Source organism: Perognathus longimembris, chromosome 4, assembly GCF_023159225.1.
Source record: "Perognathus longimembris pacificus isolate PPM17 chromosome 4, ASM2315922v1, whole genome shotgun sequence".
Lineage (NCBI taxonomy): Eukaryota > Metazoa > Chordata > Mammalia > Rodentia > Heteromyidae > Perognathus > Perognathus longimembris.
The window spans coordinates 46,226,210-46,248,495 of NC_063164.1; the positions used below are offsets into that span (position 1 = coordinate 46,226,210).

Here is a 22,286-nt window from a genome sequence, read left to right on the forward strand (position 1 = left end):
TTCCTTTTTACCATGCAATTGCCTGGCCTTTAGTTTTCTGTTCTTGTCTTCTAGTTGTAGCTGGGTTTGTCCAGTAGGTACTTAGCTACTCCCATCAAGTCACTAAATCAGATTTTCATTTTACTTTGAATTAGGTGTAGCCAAAAAGACTCCTTCGCCAATTGAAGCTGAAAGGAAGAAGTTAAGGCCAGGAAGTGGTGGGGAAAAACCTCCTGATGAAGCCCCATTCACCTACCAGCTAAAGGCTGTGCCGCTGAAGTTTGTGAAAGAAATTAAAGACATCGTCTTAACAGAGGCAGAGTCTGTTGGCTCCTCTGCGATCTTTGAGTGTTTAGTCTCCCCATCCACTGCAATTACAACGTGGATGAAAGATGGCAGCAATATCCGTGAGAGCCCAAAGCACAGGTTCATCGCAGATGGTAAAGACAGAAAGCTGCATATCATTGATGTCCAACTCTCCGACGCTGGGGAATACACCTGTGTTTTACGTTTGGGAAATAAAGAAAAGACCTCCACGGCCAAACTTATTGTAGAAGGTAACTTTTGGTCTTCTGAACATTAATCTTATCATGTAGAATAAACTTGGTAAAAATAAATCTCAATTACAAATTCTATGAATATTTTAGACAATAACCACTACTTGCCAAGTTTTGTTTCATTGAAAGTGTTGCATTGTGCTGAAATATATACTGCAATTCTCCACAGAACTTCCTGTGCGTTTTGTAAAAACACTGGAGGAAGAAGTAACAGTGGTGAAAGGCCAGCCATTGTATCTGAGCTGCGAGTTAAACAAAGAGCGTGATGTGGTCTGGAGGAAAGACGGGAAGATCGTGGTAGAGAAAGCTGGTCGTATTGTGCCAGGTGTCATTGGCTTAATGCGAGCTTTGACCATCAACGATGCAGATGACACTGATGCTGGAACATACACCGTGACTGTGGAAAATGCCAACAACCTGGAATGTTCATCTTGTGTAAAAGTTGTAGGTTCGTATCTGGAGAGCTGAGGATGGAGAATTGCTTGAGCACAGGAGTTTAAGACTAGTCTAATTACACTTGCAAGACACTGTCTCAAAACAAATCAAAAACAAAACAAACAAGTAACAGGTTCATATTTTGCAAGAACTTTTTCCCTCCATATCTGAATATCAGAAATCTTGGACCTTGTGTTGGAAAATACCAGTTTATCATGACAGATTAATTATATCCCGATTTATAAATTATTTTCTATATTAGAAATTCACTAACATTGTTTAGGTAACTTATTAAGATCATACTTCTTTTCCTCTTTTTAAATTTTTTTCAATATTAAGCCACTTTTTTATTTCTATTATATTTAAGCAGTTGTACAAAGGGGTTTTATGTCACCTCATTAGTTTATAAGTACAATGCATCTTGATCAGCACCATCCTTTCTCACCTCCTTTTTCTTCTTGTCTCACTCTTTTTAATAGAAATCATTAGAGAATGGCTAGTGAAACCTATTCGAGATCAACATGTAAAGCCCAAAGGCACAGCCGTCTTCACTTGTGACATTGCAAGGGATACACCAAATGTGAAGTGGTTCAAAGGATATGATGAAATTCCCTTAGAACCAAATGATAAGACTGAGATATTGAAAGAAGGAAATCACCTAATTCTCAAAGTTAAGAATGCGATGCCCGAAGATATTGATGAATATGCAGTAGAAGTTGAAGGGAAAAGATATCCTGCAAAACTGACACTTGGAGGTATAAAAATCTTACCTTTTATTCTGAAATAGGTTTTAAGTGTTTAAGGCAGAATAACACATCAAAAACATGAAAGCAAGCCATTGCTAGTTTTAAAGCATTGTTACTTAATCTCTGACCAATGCAGAGCGTGAAGTTGAACTGCTTAAGCCAATAGAAGATGTCACCATTTATGAGAAAGAGAGTGCCAGCTTTGATGCAGAAATCTCAGAAGCAGACATCCCTGGACAATGGAAGCTGAAGGGAGAACTCCTAAGGCCTTCACCAGTAAGTAATTCCCCACTTCCAATTGTTATTCATACAATTTAACTACATTCTATATACATGTTTGACATTCAGATTTATTATAAATAGTGGGGTTACTATGGATTCCTAAAGTCTCCAAGAAGGAAATCCATTATTTGTAGGCAATGTGGACACTTTTCATAAAATTGTATGACAGGAGGCATTTTGCTTACATTTATTAGTAGTACTTTCTATAACTCTATAGAAATCTAGACCTAAAATATTTCTCCTCTAAGGAATACATCTTATGCGAATGTGCTTTAATTTTCTTTTCAGACTTGTGAGATCAAGGCAGAAGGTGGAAAACGCTTCTTAACTTTGCACAAAGTCAAACTAGACCAAGCTGGTGAAGTCCTCTACCAGGCACTGAATGCAGTTACAACCGCCATTTTGACAGTCAAAGGTACAGGCTTCTACGACATATGCAGTAGATTCAACTTTATCTCCCACCCCATGCATTCTGATAAACCACATTCTTAATATTTGACTTTTCAGAAATCGAACTTGATTTCGCTGTGCCCCTAAAGGATGTTACTGTTCCAGAAAAACGACAAGCTCGATTTGAGTGTGTCCTTACCCGAGAGGCAAATGTTATCTGGTCTAAAGGACCAGACATAATCAAGGCATCTGACAAATTTGATATCATTGCTGATGGAAAGAAACACATGCTTGTTATCAATGATTCTCAGTTTGATGATGAAGGAGTGTATACTGCTGAAGTGGAGGGCAAGAAGACATCTGCACAGTTATTTGTGACAGGTAAGAGCAAATGAGACCTGTGACATTCCATATGTATATACATAGGTTAATTTAAAGGCAAGATACCATTTCTAAAAGCTGTGACAATCAGTGCCACAATATTCTTTCACAATGTTACCAAAAAAAAAGATAGCTTTTTAAAATGGAGAATAACTCTACTTGAAAAGAATATAATAGATGCCATGTGAATTGGTTGTTTTTTTTTGTTGTTGTTGTTGTTGTTTTTGGCCAGTCCTGGGCTGTCATCTCAGGGCTTGAGCACTGTCCCTGGCTTCTTTTTTGCTCAAGGCTAGTACTCTGCCACTTGAGCCACAACACCACTTCTGGCCATTTTCTGTATATGTGGTGCTGAGGAATCGAACCCAGGGCCTCATGTATACGAGGCAAGCACTCTTGCCACTAGGCCATATTCCCAGCCCCAATGCCATGTGAATTGGATCCCAATAGCCTATATAGATTAGTGTGATCTCTCTGTAGATAAATTGTTTCTGAGTATATTATCTATACTTGCATTACAGGTATAAGATTGAAATTCATATCACCTCTTGAAGATCAGACCGTGAAAGAAGGTGAAACAGCAACTTTTGTGTGTGAACTCTCTCATGAAAAAATGCATGTCGTCTGGTTCAAAAATGACATCAAACTCCACACAAGCAGAACAGTACACACGTCTTCTGAGGGCAAGACTCATAAATTGGAAATCAGGGAAGTGACACTGGATGATATATCTCAGATCAAAGCACAAGTCAAGAACCTGAGCTCCACAGCCAATCTGAAGGTCTTAGGTAACTGGGGCCAACTCTAACTAGGCCAAACAGTTTCTAGATGGCGGGAGCAAATAGTAATTGTTTTAGCTTTCATATTCTTTAATAGACTTTAGTTTTCCACACTCTTCCCATAATGTGTTGAATGTCCTTGACAGAGGCCGAGCCCTACTTCACTGTGAAATTACATGACAAAACTGGAGTTGAGAAGGATGAGATCATTCTGAAGTGTGAAGTGAGCAAAGATGTGCCAGTGAAATGGTTCAAAGATGGTGAGGAGCTTGTACCTTCACCCAAACATTCCATCAAGACAGATGGCCTGCGCCGCATCTTGAAAATCAAAAAGGCAGAACTTAAAGATAAAGGCGACTATGTGTGTGATTGTGGCACAGACACAACCAAAGCAAATCTTACTGTTGAAGGTAAGTTGTTCCCAAACTAATTACTGGCCAATTCGGAACCTGCAGTTCACCTGTTCAGTCACACTAACAAAACTTTTATATACTTTCAGCTCGACTAATAAAAGTAGAAAAGCCTCTGTATGGAGTCGAATTGTTTGTGGGTGAAACAGCTCGCTTTGAAATTGAACTTTCAGAACCAGATGTTCATGGACAATGGAAGTTAAAAGGAGAACCTTTGACTGCTTCTCCTGTAAGTCCAGAATATGGGACCACATGGGAAAGGGAGTTGCCTCATTTATTATGTTCAAAAAGAAGGAAAAAGAACTCTCTTGGTGACTTGCAGAAAGACCTCACTGGTATAAATAATATTGTTGTTCTTCTAATCCTCATTGTAACCAGGACTGTGAAATCATTGAAGATGGGAAGAAGCATGTTCTGGTTCTTTATAATTGTCAGCTGGATATGACTGGAGAGGTTTCCTTCCAAGCTGCTAATGCAAAATCTGCAGCCAATCTGAAAGTGAAAGGTATGCTCTACCTGCTAGGGACCTTTCCATATTTTCTTTGCAAGACTTTCTTCTGAAACCCTGAGCTGGTCTGGGGTTGTTAATGGAAGTGTTTTCTAACCTGATCCACTGACATCTTCTTTCAGAACTGCCACTCATCTTCATCACGCCTCTCAGTGATGTAAAAGTCTTTGAGAAAGATGAGGCTAGATTTGAGTGTGAGGTATCCAGGGAGCCCAAAACATTTCGTTGGCTGAAAGGAACCCAGGAAATAACTGGTGATGACAGATTTGAGCTTATCAAGGATGGCACTAGGCATTCAATGGTGATAAAGTCAGCTGCCTTTGAAGATGAAGCCAAATACATATTTGAAGCTGAAGACAAACACACTAGTGGCAAACTGATTATTGAAGGTAAATATTGTTGTCAAACAAGCTGCCATTAATTTTTCCCTTCAGTTTCATAATTCCTTGATAAAGTGGCTGGATTAATGAAGGAATTTTTCTTCCTTGACAGGAATCCGGCTCAAATTCCTTACTCCTCTCAAAGATGTAACAGCCAAAGAGAGGGAAAGTGCTGTGTTTACTGTGGAGTTGTCCCATGACAACATCCCTGTTAGCTGGTTCAAGAATGACCAGCGCCTACATACCAGCAAGCGAGTCTCCATGCATGATGAAGGGAAAACACACTCAATCACATTCAAAGATCTGTCTATTGATGACACCTCCCAGATTAAAGTAGAAGCTATGGGGATAAGTTCAGAAGCTAAACTCACTGTGCTCGGTAGGTGCTTTTTTGTTTTTTATTTTATTTATTTTTTTTTTTTTTTTTTTTTTTTTTGCCATTCCTGGGCCTTGGACTCAGGGCCTGAGCACTGTCCCTGGCTTCTTCCCGCTCAAGGCTAGCACTCTGCCACTTGAGCCACAGCGCCGCTTCTGGCCGTTTTCTGTATATGTGGTGCTGGGGAATCGAACCTAGGGCCTCGTGTATCCGAGGCAGGCACTCTTGCCACTAGGCCATATCCCCAGCCCATTGTTTTTTATTTTTATTGTTATTATAAAGGTGATATACAGAAGTGTTACAGTTACATAAGTCAGGTAGAGTACAATCCTTTTTTGACAGTGTCACCCCTTCCCTCACTGATAGGTGTGATTTTTTAAATTTAATTTTATTGTATTAAATTAAATAGAAATTTGTAAGACATCTATTATATAAAATAGTCTACCTGGTTCTATCGTATGTTATCAGGCTTCCTTCTAAAAACATTTTTTTTGTAAAAAGTATAAGGAAATTAAAGTAATTAAGATTGTCTCTTTAGTCCACAAAATAGCCAGTTAAAGTGAGGATTAAAATGTGTTACTAAGCTAGGCATTGGTGGTTCACCCTTGTACTCTTAGCTTTCTCAGGAAGCTAAGATCTGAGGATTTTAGTTCAAAGGCCAGCCCAGGATGGAAAGTCTATGAGACTCTTATCTTCAATTACCTACCAGAAAGCCAGAAATTACTCTGTGGCTCCAAATGGTAGCCCACTACTCTGAGTTCAAGACCCAGGACTGGCACTAAACAATCAATCTTAATAGCTGTTGTAACTATGCTAATGGTTCATGCCTGTGATCCTAGCTATTCAGAAGGCTGAGAGTCTGAGACTCAAGTTCGAAAGCCAGCCTGGACAGAAAGTTAGTGAGACTTGACCTCCAATTTCCTAGCAAAATGCTGGATGTGGAGGTATGGCTCAAGTGGTAGAGTGCCAGCATGAATGAAAAAGCCATGCAAGAGTATGAGCCCCAAGTTCAGACTCAGTATTGCCCCTGCACACATGTGCAAAATAATAATAATAAATGAACATTTATCCCTGTAATGGTTAAAATAAGAATGTGTCCTGTTATCAAAATCATTTCAGAAAAATGTTTCTCAAGCTTCTGATAAGAACAGATAAAAGAATCGACTTTATAAGCATTATTTTGCTTTGCCCCTGAATGTCAAGAAGATTAAATATTAATTCTACTAATATAAAGACACTATTAAATGAAAATGTTGGGTAGATAAAGAAAAGCAATATTCATCTTAAAGCTTAACGTCACAATACAATTTATGGAGAAATTAGAAAATTGAAAAAATAATGAAAGAACATAGATGAAGGCTAACTTGCTTAGTGTCTGACAAGTTCTATTTCTATTGTTTAGTTTTTTTAAGCATGTTGAATGACGGAAGAGTTAGTGAAATTGTTTAATAGACTTAGCTGTCAAACTTCAGGAGAGATTGTCCATTCTCTGGGTGAGGAATAAAGTTTCTTCACTTATGCTTGACTTGCAGAGGGAGATCCTTACTTCACAGGAAAGCTTCAAGATTACACAGGCGTAGAGAAGGATGAAGTGATTCTTCAGTGTGAAATTAGCAAAGCAGATGCACCAGTGAAGTGGTTTAAGGATGGGAAGGAAATAAAGCCATCAAAAAATGTGGTGATTAAGGCAGATGGCAAGAAGCGCATGCTGATCCTAAAGAAAGCCTTGAAATCGGACATAGGACAATATACCTGTGACTGTGGAACAGATCAGACCTCTGGAAAGCTTGACATTGAGGGTAAGGAAATTTCCATGACTTCTACTCTTGAAGCTGCTGGGGTTATTTCTGCCACAGTCTCATTTCACATGCTGACCCTTCACTTTTCCAGATCGGGAAATTAAACTGGTACGACCCCTATACAGTGTGGAGGTGATGGAGACTGAGACGGCTCGCTTTGAAACTGAAATCTCTGATGAAGATATCCATGCCAACTGGAAACTCAAGGGAGAGGCACTACTCCAAACACCTGTAAGGCTATTTCTGAACTTGTCAACATCAAGAGGAGCAGTGTAAAATAAAAAAGGACAGGCGAAAAGTCAGAGTGCATGCAGGGCATTTAAAATATGGTCTTGGGTTCTCTACTAGATTGAAAGCCAATATTAGATACTGAGGTCTGCCAATGAGCTTGGATAGTTATGAATTGCTTCTGATCTAGCATAGTATCACTTAAATGTATTCTGTGGTACTGATAATGGGCTTTGAATTTTGTATGTAAAGTAAATGTTGCTTTCCTAATAGTACATGTAAGGTTATCACGTGTGCAAATACACACACACACACACACACTCCTACTTATTTGAAACACTGTTTTAGTTAAAGTATTTTATCCCTAGAGGGAAAAAAATCACAAAGAAAATTACGAACTACAAAAGTTTTTTACTGTTTATGACACAGGATTGTGAAATTAAGGAAGAGGGCAAAATACACGTCCTTATTTTGCACAACTGCCGCCTGGATCAGACGGGTGGGGTGGACTTCCAAGCAGCCAATGTTAAATCTAGTGCCCACCTCCGTGTTAAGCGTAAGTATTATGTATTTTTTGCCAGAAATTCAATGGGTATATGAAGAATGTCTGGTATTTGAAAATTGTATCCAGTATTTGAAGGGTATGTGTTATTTGAAAATGGATGGACAGGAAATTAATTGGAATTATTTAAGTAACTAGAAAACATTAAAGTGTGAAAACTAGTATTTTCTTGTTTGATATACTAAATTAACATGAAATGCTAAGGTCTTAAAATTTTTTCATTGACCCTAGCATTCAAAACAAAAGAAAATTTAGCAAATCAGGTTTCTTTTCCTTGTAATCCTTTCATTCAAAGTAGACAAACATGCATTAAGGTTTTAGCTGAAGACTCCTGAAGGCCGTATTGTTCCATGGGCTGTAAAACCATAGAGAAAAACCTTTGCTGTGTGGGCATTTTACACTCAAGAAAGGAGGCTGGGAGTGCTAGGCTCACATTTTTGGAAGGTGTGAAGTGGCGATCCAGAGAAACGGGCTATGTGACTGAGGGCCCCTGGTCCTCTCCCAATCAGAGTCTTAGTTATTTTGGAAGTCACATACCTTATGTAGCCAGAAGAACTTGATGCCTGGCAGGAAGACAGATGCAACGCAGATTTCTTGCTGACCTTTTACATCCCAAAGAAAGGACTCCTACAAATACCAGCTCTCCAGCTACCAGCGCTCCCCTTTCTCAGCACCACAGGGCCACGTTCACCTGGGAGTTAAAACAGAGGCCAGTCCTGTGGCTCCTTCCTTCTTGAAGAAAGAAACCATGGGGATTAAAAACTAGGTCTACTTATTCTTTTGGAATTACAACATGAGTAACACCAAGCTTTATCTTTCATCCCGTAAAGCACGGGTAATTGGTCTTCTGAGACCTCTCAAGGATGTCACAGTGACTGCAGGGGAAACAGCCACCTTTGACTGTGAGCTCTCTTATGAGGATATCCCAGTGGAATGGTATCTCAAAGGAAAGAAATTGGAGCCCAGCGATAAGGTAAAATGCAGGCAATATTGGCCTTTTCCGACCCTTTCTTTTTTCCTTGAGCTCTTCTATCTTTGTTTGCTTTTCCTTTATTCTTTGAACCTTCAGATGTCTCCAACTCTATCTTGGCCTTTCTCTTTCATCTATTCTGTTTTCTGCTGAAACTCTAAAACAGATTTTGGGGGGGGGGGGGTGGCGGGGGGGGGCGGAATTTGGATTTAGCCTAACAGTATCTTTACAGAAATAGAATAAAAAGTTGGCTAGCAATGATAGCTTGTTAGAGTAACTTGACGACAAGAAGAATCAAAAAAGTCTTTCTAAGTAGATGATCTTAAAACATGAAGTTTTAAGTACTAACTTTCACCATGCTATCTAGTGTTCTGCATATAAGGGGATTAAGAGGAGAAGACTGAAATTCCATTTCAGGCAGTTATCAAGTAGTTGAGATAACTTCTGGGCAGATTTGCTCTTCAGGCATTTTTCCAAAGCTATTTTTAATACTCAAGTGCTTTGGTCCGTGTGAATTCTGGAATGCAAGTAGACTATTTAAAGTGCAGCTGATGGTACTGACAAGAAACCAGGGTTCTGTGATCATCCACATGTAAGAACACAGAAACTTTAGGAAGTTTGAGTAAATCACCAATTCTTGGTATAAGCTTTTACTAACTTTCTCTAGGCCCAATATTTTACCCACAGGTAAAATCAAAAGTGGTTATTCATACAAGCCCCAAGTAAACTTTGCCTAAATTGGCCTATGTATTTTATCTCATCAAATTAATGTATATACTTATATAAGCTTGCTAATTCATCTTTAATTTGAGTTCTTTAAAGTATACAGGAAATGTCTAGCATAGGTTGGAATAAAATGCACAAAACAGTGCATCTTCTATGTTCCATTCTAAAATCACAAACAGTATCAAGTGTATATCAGAGCTCTAATATGAATCATTTTTTTAAAAATTAAGTAAATCGGGCTGGGAATATGGCCTAGTGGCAACAGTACTTGCCTTGTATATCTGAAGCCCTGGGTTCGATTCCCCAGCACCACATATATAGAAAAACAGCCAGAAGTGGCACTGTGGCTTAAGTGGCCGAATGCTAGCCTTGAGCAAAAAAAGAAGCCAGGGACAGTGCTCAGGTCCTGAGTCCAAGCCCAGGACTGGCCAAAAAAAAAAAAAAAAAAATTAAGTAAATCAACTGCACAACTGGGGGGAGGAGGGAGGAGGGGAAATGAGGGAGGAGGTAAGAAGTTAAACAAGAAATGTACTCACTGCCTTACAGATGAATCTGTAAGCCCTCTGTACCACACTCTGACAATAAAGAAAAAAGTTTAATAAAAAATTAAGTGTATATAATTAAAAGGTTTTGTTTAACACAGACACCAAGTTTATTGAAGTATTTGAATACAATGCCTTTGAACAATTGCTCAAAAGTAAAATTTAAAAATCAGCTAGTATTCTACTGAACTAACTAAATGGTCATACAGATGATAATCACAAATTGGCATTCTTTTTTACCAACTATGAAAAGCACAAGTATACTCCAGTTATAGAAGGTGAATTAATTTATACACTAGAAAATTTTCCTTTCAGCAAAGTCTCTAAATACTGTACTGAGTGATGGGTTATCTCCACTTAAAGCTTGCTGATTTTAAAATGTACAGTTTTCCTATTAAATGTGATTTAATTAATTCATGCCTAAAAGCAAAGAATCCGTAGACTTTCCATAATTCTTTCTTGATCTTTAAATTTCTAATACTGCTAAAGGATAAATTCTATTATTGTTGTGCTGATAGATATCTTTTGATGAGAATTAATGCTTTTTATTAAAAAGTCAGTCTCCAAAACAAAAAAAGAATATATCTGTCCTAATCTTAATGTAAAAACTATACTATTTTAAATTAAAAACATAGATTTCTAAAAATCTTATTCACATTTCTTTTACAGCCTCCTCCCCAATGTCTTAATGTCACTGAAATTGTTTCCTAAAATTAGAAAGGATCAGTTTACTATAATTCTAGACACTCCTTTGTGTCTCTCTTGGCATAGGAATTTTAATCCTACAACCACCCCAAAATACTTGTTTTATGCACATGCCTTCATACTATTTATATATCTCTTTTCCAAAGCAGTACGTTAATAGATAAGATACATTTGTGCATGAATTACAAATGAAGACTTTTTAGAAATAGTCATGAGTTATATACAGTTCTAACTTTGATATTCTCAATTATGAAGGTAATTATAAGAATAACATGTCCTGCACTTCATTAGGGAAAATAGTTTTCAGTGAAACTCTATTCTTAATGATTTCCCTTATTATCAACAAAAGAAGTAGGAGGAAAAAAAACCCTTTTACATAATTCTTAACTCTAAGTGAATTCTTTAGCAAAGCAAAACCAAACGTTATAGCAGGGTACACAATTTTAGGCATTTTAGAAGGTCTTTTTTAGGTCTGGATATAAGACCTTGTCTTTACTACCAGGATAGCCCTATCTGAGCCCCACTACTTTCTGACTTTTTAGTACTGAGGCTCAAACACAAAAAAAGAGAAGAGTCAACATCTTTCATTTGTAGTTCTAAAAAAGATTAAGAAATCAAAAAATTATTTTAATCACAGCTCTACTGGGTTTAATTGCTAAAACAAAGGAAGAACTCTAGCTAGTTGTGGCATGGTAAATACCTTGTATTTAAAGAGGGGAGGAAGAGAGAAAATCTACTTTCAGGTAACATATCCAATCATTTTTTCTTTCTCTTTTAGCTTTTCTGGGTCTTCCTTTTTATATGCAAACTGAAAAACTGAATGTAGGAAAATAAAAATTATGTTTATTTTTTAAAATATAAACAAGTGTGCCAATCCTGGGGCTTAAACACTGGGCCTGGGCCCTGTCTCTGAGTTTTGTTTTGTTTTGTTTTGTTTGCCAGTCCTGGGCCTTGGACTCAGGGCCTGAGCACTGTCCCTGGCTCCTCTTTGCTGAAAGCTAGCACTCTGCCACTTGAGCCACTGCGCCACTTCTGGCCATTTTCTATATATGTGGTGCTGGGGAGTTGAACCCAGGGCTTCATGTATGTGAGGCAAGCACTCTTGCCACTAGGCCATATTCCCAGCCCCTCTGAGCTTTTTTGCTCAAGGCTATGACATAACCACTCAAGCCACAGCTCCATTTCCAGCTTTTTTTTTTTTGGTAGTTAATTGGAAATAAGAATTTCATGGACTTTCCTACATGGGCTGACTTTGTACCACAGTCTTCAGATCATCACCTCCTGAGTAGCTGGGATTACAGGTGTCAGTCACCAACTCCCAGCCATAAATACATAGCTTTTTAACAAGATAACAAATGTAAACAGAAATTAGCCTAGGCAAGTTCAGCACAAAAAGTCCCCAAGTACTTATGTAAAAGTAATTATGAGAGCCTGGAATTTTCTTAAGGAATTTGAAACTCAAAATTATACAGGACACCTTGCTCTCTCTCTCTCTCTCTCTCTCTCTCTCTCTCTCTCTCTCTCTCTCTCTCTCTCTCTCTCTCTCTCTCTCTCTCTCTCTGTCTCTCTCTCTGCTGGAAACAGTGGCTTAAACCTATAATCCTAGCTCCCCATGGACAGAAATTAGGAGGATTGCAATTTGAGGGGACACTGAGCAAAAAGTTCATTGAGGCCCCTATCATGGACAATAAAAAGCTGGTCATAGTGGTGCATACCTATCATCCCAACTATGCAGAAAGCATAAAGAGAATAGTCTTAGTCTGGACTGACTCAGGCATGAATGTGAATCCCTTTTGAAAAATAACTAAAGCAAAAATGGGCTAGGGGGCTGGGGATATAGCCTAGTGGCAAGAGTGCCTGCCTCGGATACACGAGGCCCTAGGTTCGATTCCCCAGCACCACATATACAGAAAACGGCCAGAAGCGGCGCTGTGGCTCAAGCGGCAGAGTGCTAGCCTTGAGCGGGAAGAAGCCAGGGACAGTGCTCAGGCCCTGAGCCCAAGGCCCAGGACTGGCCAAAAAAAAAAAAAAAAAAAATGGGCTAGGGACAGGGATCAATAGTACAGCACCTACCTAGCAAACATAGGGACCTGAGTTCATATTGCTAAACCTATGTATATACTGCCAGATATATGAAATATAAAATAAATGTGTTTTATATATGATTATAAGAGAATCTGGATAGCTCTATTTAAAACTATTATCTAAATCAATTAAGTTAGTCTATGGAAATCACACTTTTATATTTTCTTAAACTGAACTTTTCTAAAAAAACAAAACTAGGTGGTCACACGTTCAGAAGGAAGAGTCCATACACTCACCCTGAGGGATGTGAAGTTAGAAGATGCTGGCGAAGTCCAACTAACAGCAAAAGACTTCAAAACTCAAGCTAATCTCTTTGTGAAAGGTAACTATGAGGCTTATTTGAATACATATGTAATGCACAGGCTGATAAACAATGCCAACTCTCAATTATCTTTTTTGTGTTTAGTTTCATAGATGAATAAAGTCAACCAATTAGCCAAAAAAATCTGGTTTGACTTTGAGACCTAACAAACTATTTTATAAATTTTTTTAAATTTATCCCCATAGTTTGTCTTTCATATTTGACTAGTTTAAAAAAGAGGAGAAGAATTATTAATCCTCACTTTATTAACCATGAGTTGTCAATTCTTTCTTGGATGTTTCATAATTCTTAAAAATGCAAATAATGATAAAACATCATTATTAGAGGAAAATGCCTGTGTCAAAACTAAACTTACAAATGAACAACCCCTGGAGATGCCAAAAAGAGGTTGGGAAAGTGCCAGAACTCTTGGAGAAAAGGGAAGAAAATTCCATGGCTAATGAGTATGATTGTTTCAGAACCCCCCATTGAATTCACTAAGCCTCTTGAGGACCAGACGGTCGAAGAGGAAGCCACTGCAGTCCTGGAGTGTGAAGTATCAAGAGAAAATGCAAAGGTGAAATGGTTCAAAAATGGGACAGAAATCCTCAAAAGCAAGAAATATGAAATTGTCGCTGATGGCAGGGTCAGAAAACTTATTATTCATGACTGTACCCCAGAAGATATCAGGACATACACTTGTGATGCTAAAGACTTTAAGACTTCCTGTAACCTGAATGTTGTGCGTAAGTATTCTTTCACAGGACTTGTCACTTTCAACTCTTTATAACAAACAAACAAGCAAAAACACTTTTTGTATGTTCTTCTTGACCCAGCTGCATTTCTTGACAATTTACAACATCAACACTGGCCTAACCTGATCCTTTATGTTTTTTACCAAAACATTTGTATTCATTATATACTCTGGTAAAAGACATCAATCACTTTTGCTCTGCTTCTTTTCTTGGAGTATTGAGCAGATGTGCTCTTTGTCTACATGGGAGAAGCCTACTGGATGAAAATCCTTTCTATGGATGAAAATAAAAATAAGAAAGAAAAGTTAAGGGACCCAGTTTTTTTTAAGTGAAAATGATTTCCATTTAAAGAAAAAAAAATTTTAGACCCAAGGATCAAGTAGAAAACAAGCATGAAATTCATTTGAATAAAAACATACTTGAGATCTCCTGTAATAGAATGATAAAGCCCACTACATAATTCAATTTCTAAGAATAAGAAGGCTTGAGCAGTTGGAGCAAGGTTTAGATTCATTTAATCCTTGATTTTTTCCATGAAGAAAGATCTCTAGTTGTTTTTAGCATTATTTTTTCCTCTGTAGAAATGTAACATCTTTGTTCAAAATGCAGTATGTTAACTCATTTGTTTCATTCATTCATCTGTCCAGTGAGGACATTTTCATTGTGTATTTTTGTGCAATATTTGTTTGGTGTAGTTGCTCCTCATTTGTCAACAGCTAAAACCTAGTAGCCCTGACTGTGCTTCATTCCTTTTGTACTGTGCTATTTCTTCCATTTTGTGGTTGCTGTGGTTCAGCTTAAGACATAGTAGCTTCTTGGGTCTCCTTCTTCCTTCTGTCATCTGCCTCCACTCCAAAAAGTTCCAGCTGCAATGGCCTATCATCAAGCCTACCAGCCAGCATTTTTGCAGAATCTCACTGACTAAGAACTGCCATGTTGGAGAGGACTCACAAGGAGCTTTGAAAAAAAGGAAGGGCACAAAGGCAGTTCCATAATCCTAGAAAGCAGCTGAATTGTAAAGATTACAAAAGAGTCAAAATCGAAATCACCCTTCCATACAAAAGAGTTTGTTGCATTCATAAGTTATATGCCTGAGTAATTACATGTGACACCTTTGAAGCTGAGCTTTATTTTAATGCAGAATTTATGTAACTTCAATTACACTCATGCCTGCTAGCTACAACAAAGCTGATCACAGTGCTTCATGCTGTCTTCTCTTTGAATTTTACTAATTTCTCAAAGACTACATTGGCTGCTTTAAGGCAATGTTTCTTTTCTACTAGTGTTTCAATATCTTTCAACTCTGGCATGGCATCATGGAAGATTTTTCTTTCATTTATCACCCAAAAGGGCTGAAATATACATATAGAATGCCTAATAATAGTATATAAACTACATAAATACATAAAAAGAAAGGTAGGGTGTCTGAATTGCATCTCCAAGTGATTTCAAGGTCCATTATAACCTATTAAGATGGATAGACCCTTACAAATGACATTTTTCTTAATGTACACTGTAGTAATCTCAGAACAAATTCCTAGCAACCTTATTTTGAATTCTGATGAAACTTTTTTACAGCTCCTCACGTGGAATTCTTAAGACCACTAACTGACCTACAAGTTAAAGAAAAAGAAATGGCTCGTTTTGAATGTGAAATTTCCCGGGAAAATGCTAAGGTCTGTGATTTTATTATACCTGCCATATTGTATTGTCAAATAATTTTATATTTCCTTTGAGGATAGCCAAAACTGGAAGAAAGGTGAGAAGAAAGAAAACAAAGAAGTAAAACTTTCTACCACTACTTTAGTTTCAAAGATTATTTTTGTATGGAACATGCACTGAATTGTTCTCTTTTAAGTATTATTTTTTGCCTATTACTTGAAAAGTAACTGACTCACAAGAGATTCAAATATTATTCTGATCTATGTGGAATTGCTATTTTTTTAGATTACAAGTGATCAACTATCAGCAATTTCACATCCCCCAACTAAGTACCTCTGGTGGCAAGTTCCTTCAACTGATGTTTCTCTTCTTCCACATAAAGGGAGTTAGTCTATATGATGTCTAAGGCCATCATGGCTCTAAACTTAGATGGTACCATTATTTTTTAATAACTGATGACACTATCTTCCTTTGGGGAACACTTCACAAGCCACATTTATAGTATCTATTTTGCTGACTTCAATGCAAGATTTTTTATAAAGACAGATGCTTTCTCTATAAGGGTCAAAAGGCATATTAGTTTCAATAATAAAAGGTAAAATTATTCTTGTTTTTAAATTTATATTTATACATACCACCTTACCCCTTATATCAGTAAGTCCCATTAGTTGCTTTCTGACAAATTCAAGCTCTTAGTTTCTTTTAGGGATACCCATGTCAAGAAACAATACAAAAACTGATCAAGTAAACTAATAAAGACATTTATTTTATAGGTTCAGTGGTTTAAAGATGGTGCTGAAATTAAAAAGGGCAAAAAGTACGACATAATATCTAAGGGGGCAGTACGTATTCTTGTCATCAACAAATGTCTACTGAATGATGAGGCTGAATATTCCTGTGAAGTCAGGACAGCAAGGACTTCTGGCATGCTGACAGTCCTAGGTAAGAGTGAAGGCTTTCTTTGCGGAAATATATGTTAGATAAAAACATAGTAATAACTTCCAGTTTAACGGACTTTTAATATTCTGATTGCAGAAGAAGAAGCTGTCTTTACAAAAAATCTTGCCAATGTAGAAGTTAGTGAAACAGACACAATAAAACTTGTTTGTGAGGTTTCTAAGCCTGGAGCAGAAGTAATCTGGTACAAAGGGGATGAAGAGGTCATTGAAACAGGAAGGTTTGAAATACTTACTGATGGAAGGAAGAGAATCCTGATCATTCAGAATGCTAACCTTGAGGATGCTGGCAGCTACAACTGTCGACTCCCAAGTTCTCGAACTGATGGCAAGGTCAAAGTACATGGTATGTCAATCACAACAAGATCCCATTGCCATTTAAAAAATGCGTACTAGAGTATGAGTGCCTGAGTTTTCAATATATTGCAACTTTTCCTTGCCAGAACTTGCTGCTGAATTCCTCTCAAAGCCTCAAAACCTTGAAATACTTGAAGGAGAAAAAGCTGAATTTGTCTGCACTATATCAAAGGAAAGCTTTGAAGTCCAATGGAAGAGGGACGATCAGACACTTGAATCTGGAGATAAATATGACATCATTGCTGATGGCAAAAAGAGGGTCCTAGTGGTGAAAGATGCCACATTACAAGATATGGGCACTTACGTGGTCATGGTGGGGGCTGCCAGAGCAGCAGCTCACTTGACAGTTATTGGTAAGTCTGCTCTTGCCTTTTGGGTATGTTCTAATTGTTTCTACTACTTTGGCCCCTCCTTATACTATAAGATCTTCTTGATTATTTGCAGAAAAACTCAAGATCATAGTTCCTCTTAAGGACACTCGGGTGAAGGAACAACAAGAAGTTGTCTTCAACTGTGAAGTCAATACTGAAGGTGCTAAAGCCAAATGGTTCAGAAATGAAGAAGCCATATTTGATAGTTCAAAATACATCATTCTACAGAAAGATCTGGTCTATACTCTTAGAATCAGAGATGCTCGATTAGATGACCAAGCCAACTACAGTGTGTCTCTGACCAACCACAGAGGAGAAAATGTTAAAAGTGCAGCTGATCTCATTGTAGAAGGTAAGTGATTTATATACTATTAGAATCATTTCTCATTGGTTTTTCTTATGAGAACAACTAAAATCAGCATTGTCCCTTTCTTTTTGAAACAGAGGAAGATCTGAGGATTATTGAACCTCTTAAAGATATTGAAACAATGGAGAAGAAATCTGTTACATTCTGGTGCAAAGTGAATCGTCTAAATGTAACACTGAAGTGGACCAAAAATGGGGAAGAAGTCGCTTTTGACAACCGCATATCATACCGAATTGATAAGTACAAACACTCTCTAATCATCAAAGATTGTGGCTTCCCAGATGAAGGGGAATACATTGTCACAGCTGGACAAGATAAATCTGTGGCTGAGCTGCTCATCATAGAAGCCCCCACAGAATTTGTAGAACACTTGGAAGACCAGACTGTCACGGAATTTGATGATGCTGTCTTCTCCTGCCAGCTCTCCAGAGAGAAAGCAAATGTAAAATGGTACCGAAATGGGAGAGAAATCAAGGAAGGCAAAAAGTATGCAGGAAAAACTTCTGATTCTCTTTCTGCAGTTATTTGTAAACTTTAGACAATTTTAGCAGTCACCATATAAGCTAACCAATAATTCAATCTCTTCCTTAGATACAAATTTGAAAAAGATGGAAGTATCCACAGGCTCATTATAAAAGACTGCAGGCTGGATGATGAGTGTGAATATGCTTGTGGAATAGAAGACAGAAAGTCTCGAGCTAGACTTTTTGTAGAAGGTATGTATTCAATAAAAGAATAATTCTATTAATGGCCAATCTTGAAAGGTGAATTGAAATGCAAGTGTATTTATACATACTTTACTTATTTTTCCCAGAAATCCCTGTTGAGATTATCAGGCCTCCGCAAGATATTCTTGAAGCCCCGGGTGCTGATGTTGTCTTTTTCGCTGAGCTCAATAAAGATAAGGTAGAAGTTCAGTGGCTGAGAAATAACATGATTGTTGTCCAAGGTGATAAACACCAGATGATGAGCGAAGGAAAAATACACAGGCTACAGATTTGTGACATTAAGCCCCGTGACCAGGGTGAATACAGATTTATTGCCAAAGACAAAGAAGCCAGAGCTAAACTTGAATTGGCAGGTAAGTCCTTAATTTTGATCTTGAAATATTTTTACTAGGCAGGTGCTAGTGGCTCACTCCTATAATTCTAGATACTCAGGAGTCTGAGATTTGAAGATAGAGATCCGAAGCCAGCCCAGAGGGGGAAAAAAAAATCTGACAGATTCTTATCTTAAATTAACCAACAAAAAGCTGAAAGAGGAGGAATGGTTCAAGTGATAAAGTTCCAATGTCAATCTTGAGTGAAAAAGACAAATGAGAGTACTACGTCTTGAGTTCAAGCCCCAGGACCTGTGCAAAACTAATAAAATAATTAATTAATTGATTAATTAAAGTTGATAAATAAAAGATACTCCCATAATAACACAGATAATATATAGATTTCAGATTTTAGAGTTACTTGAGAAAAGAATCCTTGTGTTAGCCTATTAGAACTTTACAGTTCGCAGTGTTCTCAGCTGTAAAGTAACTGTAGCATACTTCCAATATTATACTACTAATATTACTAATATAAAAACTGCATAGTAAAGGTGTTGTGCTATATTTTGACTATAGTATGTTACTCAAAATCATCCCTATGTTGTTTTTCACTAGCTGCACCTAAAATCAAGACAGCTGATCAAGACCTTGTGGTTGATGCTGGCCAGCCTCTGACAATGGTGGTGCCTTATGATGCCTACCCCAAAGCAGAAGCAGAATGGTTTAAAGAAAATGAAGCTCTCTCTTCAAAAACTGTTGATACTACAGCTGAACAAACTTCTTTCAGAATCTTAGAAGCCAAGAAAGGAGACAGGGGAAGGTATAAAGTTGTGCTTCAGAACAAACATGGAAAAGCAGAAGCATTCATCAATTTACAAGTTATTGGTAAGCCTTGAGTGACTTACACTCAATTGGCACAGCAAAACATAAAGGCATGATAACATACTACAACTTCTTTATTTATAAATTTTAGATGTTCCTGGGCCAGTACGGAACTTGGAAGTGACTGAAACCTTTGATGGTGAAGTGAGCCTTGCTTGGGAAGAACCATTAACAGATGGTGGAAGCAAAATCATAGGTTACGTTGTTGAAAGACGTGACATCAGAAGAAAGACCTGGGTTCTAGCTACTGACCGTGCAGACAGTTGTGAATTTACTGTCACTGGATTACAGAAAGGAGGAGTTGAATACTTATTCCGTGTGAGTGCAAGAAACAGAGTTGGCACTGGCGAACCAGTGGAAACCGACAACCCTGTCGAGGCAAGGAGTAAATATGGTAAGAAGTGTTTAAGTAACTTGAAAAGTTGCTTATCTTTGCTTTTTTCTCCAATGTATACTAAATTCATGTTTGGGATTTGTGAAATCCAGATGTTCCAGGCCCCCCTCTGAATGTAGCCATCACTGATGTGAACAGATTTGGTGTCTCATTGACATGGGAACCACCAGAATATGATGGAGGTGCTGAGATCACAAACTATGTCGTAGAATTAAGGGATAAGACTTCTATCCGATGGGATACTGCCATGACTGTAAGGGCAGAAGACTTGTCTGCAACGGTCACTGACGTGGTAGAAGGCCAGGAGTACAGTTTCCGTGTCAGAGCCCAAAATCGAATTGGAGTAGGAAAACCAAGCGCAGCCACACCTTTTGTCAAAGTTGCTGACCCAATTGGTAAGTTCATAAAAAAAGAAAAGAAGGGAAGGGAGGGAGGGAGGGAGGGAGGGAGGCAAAAAACTGGGTGCTAGGCAAGGAATATGTCCTAGTGGTAGAGTGCTTGCCTCATATACATGAAGCTCTGAGTTTGATTCCTGAGCATCACATATATAGAAAAAGCCAGAAGTGCCACTTTGGCTCAAGTGGCAGAGTGCTAGCCTTCAGTAAAAAGAAGTCAGGGACAGTGCTCAGGCCCTGAGTTCAAACCCCAGGACTGGCAAAAAAAAAAAAAGAAAGAAAGAAGGAAAGAAGGAAAGAAGGAAGGAAGGAAGGAAGGAAGGAAGGAAGGAAGGAAGGAAGGAAGGAAGGAAGGAAGGAAGGAAGGAAGGAAGGAAGGAAGGAAGGAAGGAAAAATAAAAAGGAAAAGAAAAACTGGTTGCTGGTGGTTCACACCTGTAACCATAGCTACTCAGGAGGCTATGATATGAGGATTGCAGTTTGAAGCCAGCCCTGGCAAGAAAGTTCATAAGACTCATATTCCAGTTAACCACTAAAATACCGGAAATGGAGCTGTAGCTCAGGTGATAGCTCTGACCACTATAACACAGCAAGAGCACTCAAGTTCTGAGTTCAAGTCCCAGGTCCCTCCCCCCAAGAAAGGTAATAACTATTGCCTAAAATCAAGAAATTAGACTTATTAGTCATTCAAATTAAAGTTGATGAAAAGGTGTAACATAGAAAACCTTGAACAAACTTGTAGCAACCTAGACTGTGCTTACTTTCATTCAGTGAATTTAGTAAACCTGATATTTTGATGAGGTTGGTACAGTTGTTTATATCATGTGTTAATAAAATGCCACTATACTTCTCATAAGAAGTTATATGAAAAGCCAGTTGCTGTCAGAGAAATACAATAAATAAATAGTAAGAATATAATTTAAAAATATGGTTAGTAAATTTTTCTAATTCTTTCTTCCATTCTAGAGAGACCAAGTCCTCCTGTGAACCTGAATTCCTCTGAGCAGACCCAGTCCTCAGTTCAGCTAACATGGGAACCTCCTCTAAAAGATGGAGGGAGCCCAATATTGGGCTATATTATTGAACGACGTGAAGAAGGAAAAGATAATTGGATTCGTTGCAATATGAAACTTGTCCCTGAACTGACCTACAAAGTAAGGAATTTCCATCTAAAAAATTCAACATGGGCTGGGGATATGGCCTAGTGGCAAGAATGCTTGCCTCAGATACATGAAGCCCTGGGTTCAACTCCCCAGTACCACATAGACAGAAAATGGCCAGAAGTTGCGCTGTGGCTCAAGTGGCAGAGTACTAGCCTTGAGCAAAAAGAAGCCAGGGACAGTGATCAGGCCCTGAGTCCCAAGCCCCAGGACAGGAGGAAAAAAAAATCAATATATGATCTTTATTAGAGATGTGGATTTTTAAACAATATTAATTTATGATTTTAGGTTACTGGATTACAAAAAGGAAATAAATATTTATATAGAGTATCTGCAGAAAATGAAGCTGGTGTTTCAGATCCATCTGAAATTCTTGGTCCTCTAACAGCAGATGATGCATTTGGTAAATAGCTATTTTTATTTTTCAGATTTGGGAATAGCACATGGCTATTTCAGGGTACCAGGAACTTAACAGTGTTGATGGAAATTCATTAACTCTCCTTTTTTGGTAGTTGAACCCACAATGGATTTAAGTGCATTTAAAGATGGCCTGGAAGTTATAGTCCCGAATCCTATCAAGATCCTGGTTCCGAGTACAGGATATCCAAGACCAACTGCAACCTGGTCTTTTGGAGATCAAGAACTAGAGGCAGCGGACCGTGTGAAAATGAAGACCTTATCTGCCTATGCCGAACTTGTCATTTCTCCAAGTGAACGTCCAGATAAGGGCATTTACACACTAAAATTAGAAAATCCAGTGAAAGCAATTTCTGGGGAAATCAACGTCAATGTAATTGGTAAGAAACTAAA

At 38.0% G+C, this 22,286-nt stretch overlaps 1 protein-coding gene across 1 annotated transcript in view; it reads left to right on the forward strand.

The window, feature by feature from the left end:
- The window catches only part of Ttn (titin), a 285,277-nt gene that overhangs the window by 171,483 nt on the left and 91,508 nt on the right, over positions 1 to 22,286 (forward strand). Inside the window, 32 exon segments of the mRNA XM_048345167.1 lie at positions 135 to 536; positions 706 to 984; positions 1,451 to 1,726; positions 1,854 to 1,993; positions 2,288 to 2,414; positions 2,507 to 2,770; positions 3,289 to 3,555; positions 3,693 to 3,956; positions 4,046 to 4,185; positions 4,335 to 4,461; positions 4,587 to 4,853; positions 4,957 to 5,223; positions 6,753 to 7,019; positions 7,111 to 7,250; positions 7,677 to 7,803; positions 8,640 to 8,782; positions 13,036 to 13,159; positions 13,618 to 13,884; positions 15,472 to 15,569; positions 16,329 to 16,497; positions 16,591 to 16,857; positions 16,955 to 17,221; positions 17,313 to 17,591; positions 17,684 to 18,092; positions 18,198 to 18,322; positions 18,421 to 18,687; positions 19,261 to 19,530; positions 19,619 to 19,921; positions 20,014 to 20,316; positions 21,283 to 21,470; positions 21,765 to 21,879; positions 21,989 to 22,273. Coding sequence (XP_048201124.1) covers positions 135 to 536; positions 706 to 984; positions 1,451 to 1,726; positions 1,854 to 1,993; positions 2,288 to 2,414; positions 2,507 to 2,770; positions 3,289 to 3,555; positions 3,693 to 3,956; positions 4,046 to 4,185; positions 4,335 to 4,461; positions 4,587 to 4,853; positions 4,957 to 5,223; positions 6,753 to 7,019; positions 7,111 to 7,250; positions 7,677 to 7,803; positions 8,640 to 8,782; positions 13,036 to 13,159; positions 13,618 to 13,884; positions 15,472 to 15,569; positions 16,329 to 16,497; positions 16,591 to 16,857; positions 16,955 to 17,221; positions 17,313 to 17,591; positions 17,684 to 18,092; positions 18,198 to 18,322; positions 18,421 to 18,687; positions 19,261 to 19,530; positions 19,619 to 19,921; positions 20,014 to 20,316; positions 21,283 to 21,470; positions 21,765 to 21,879; positions 21,989 to 22,273 — 7,233 coding nt within the window.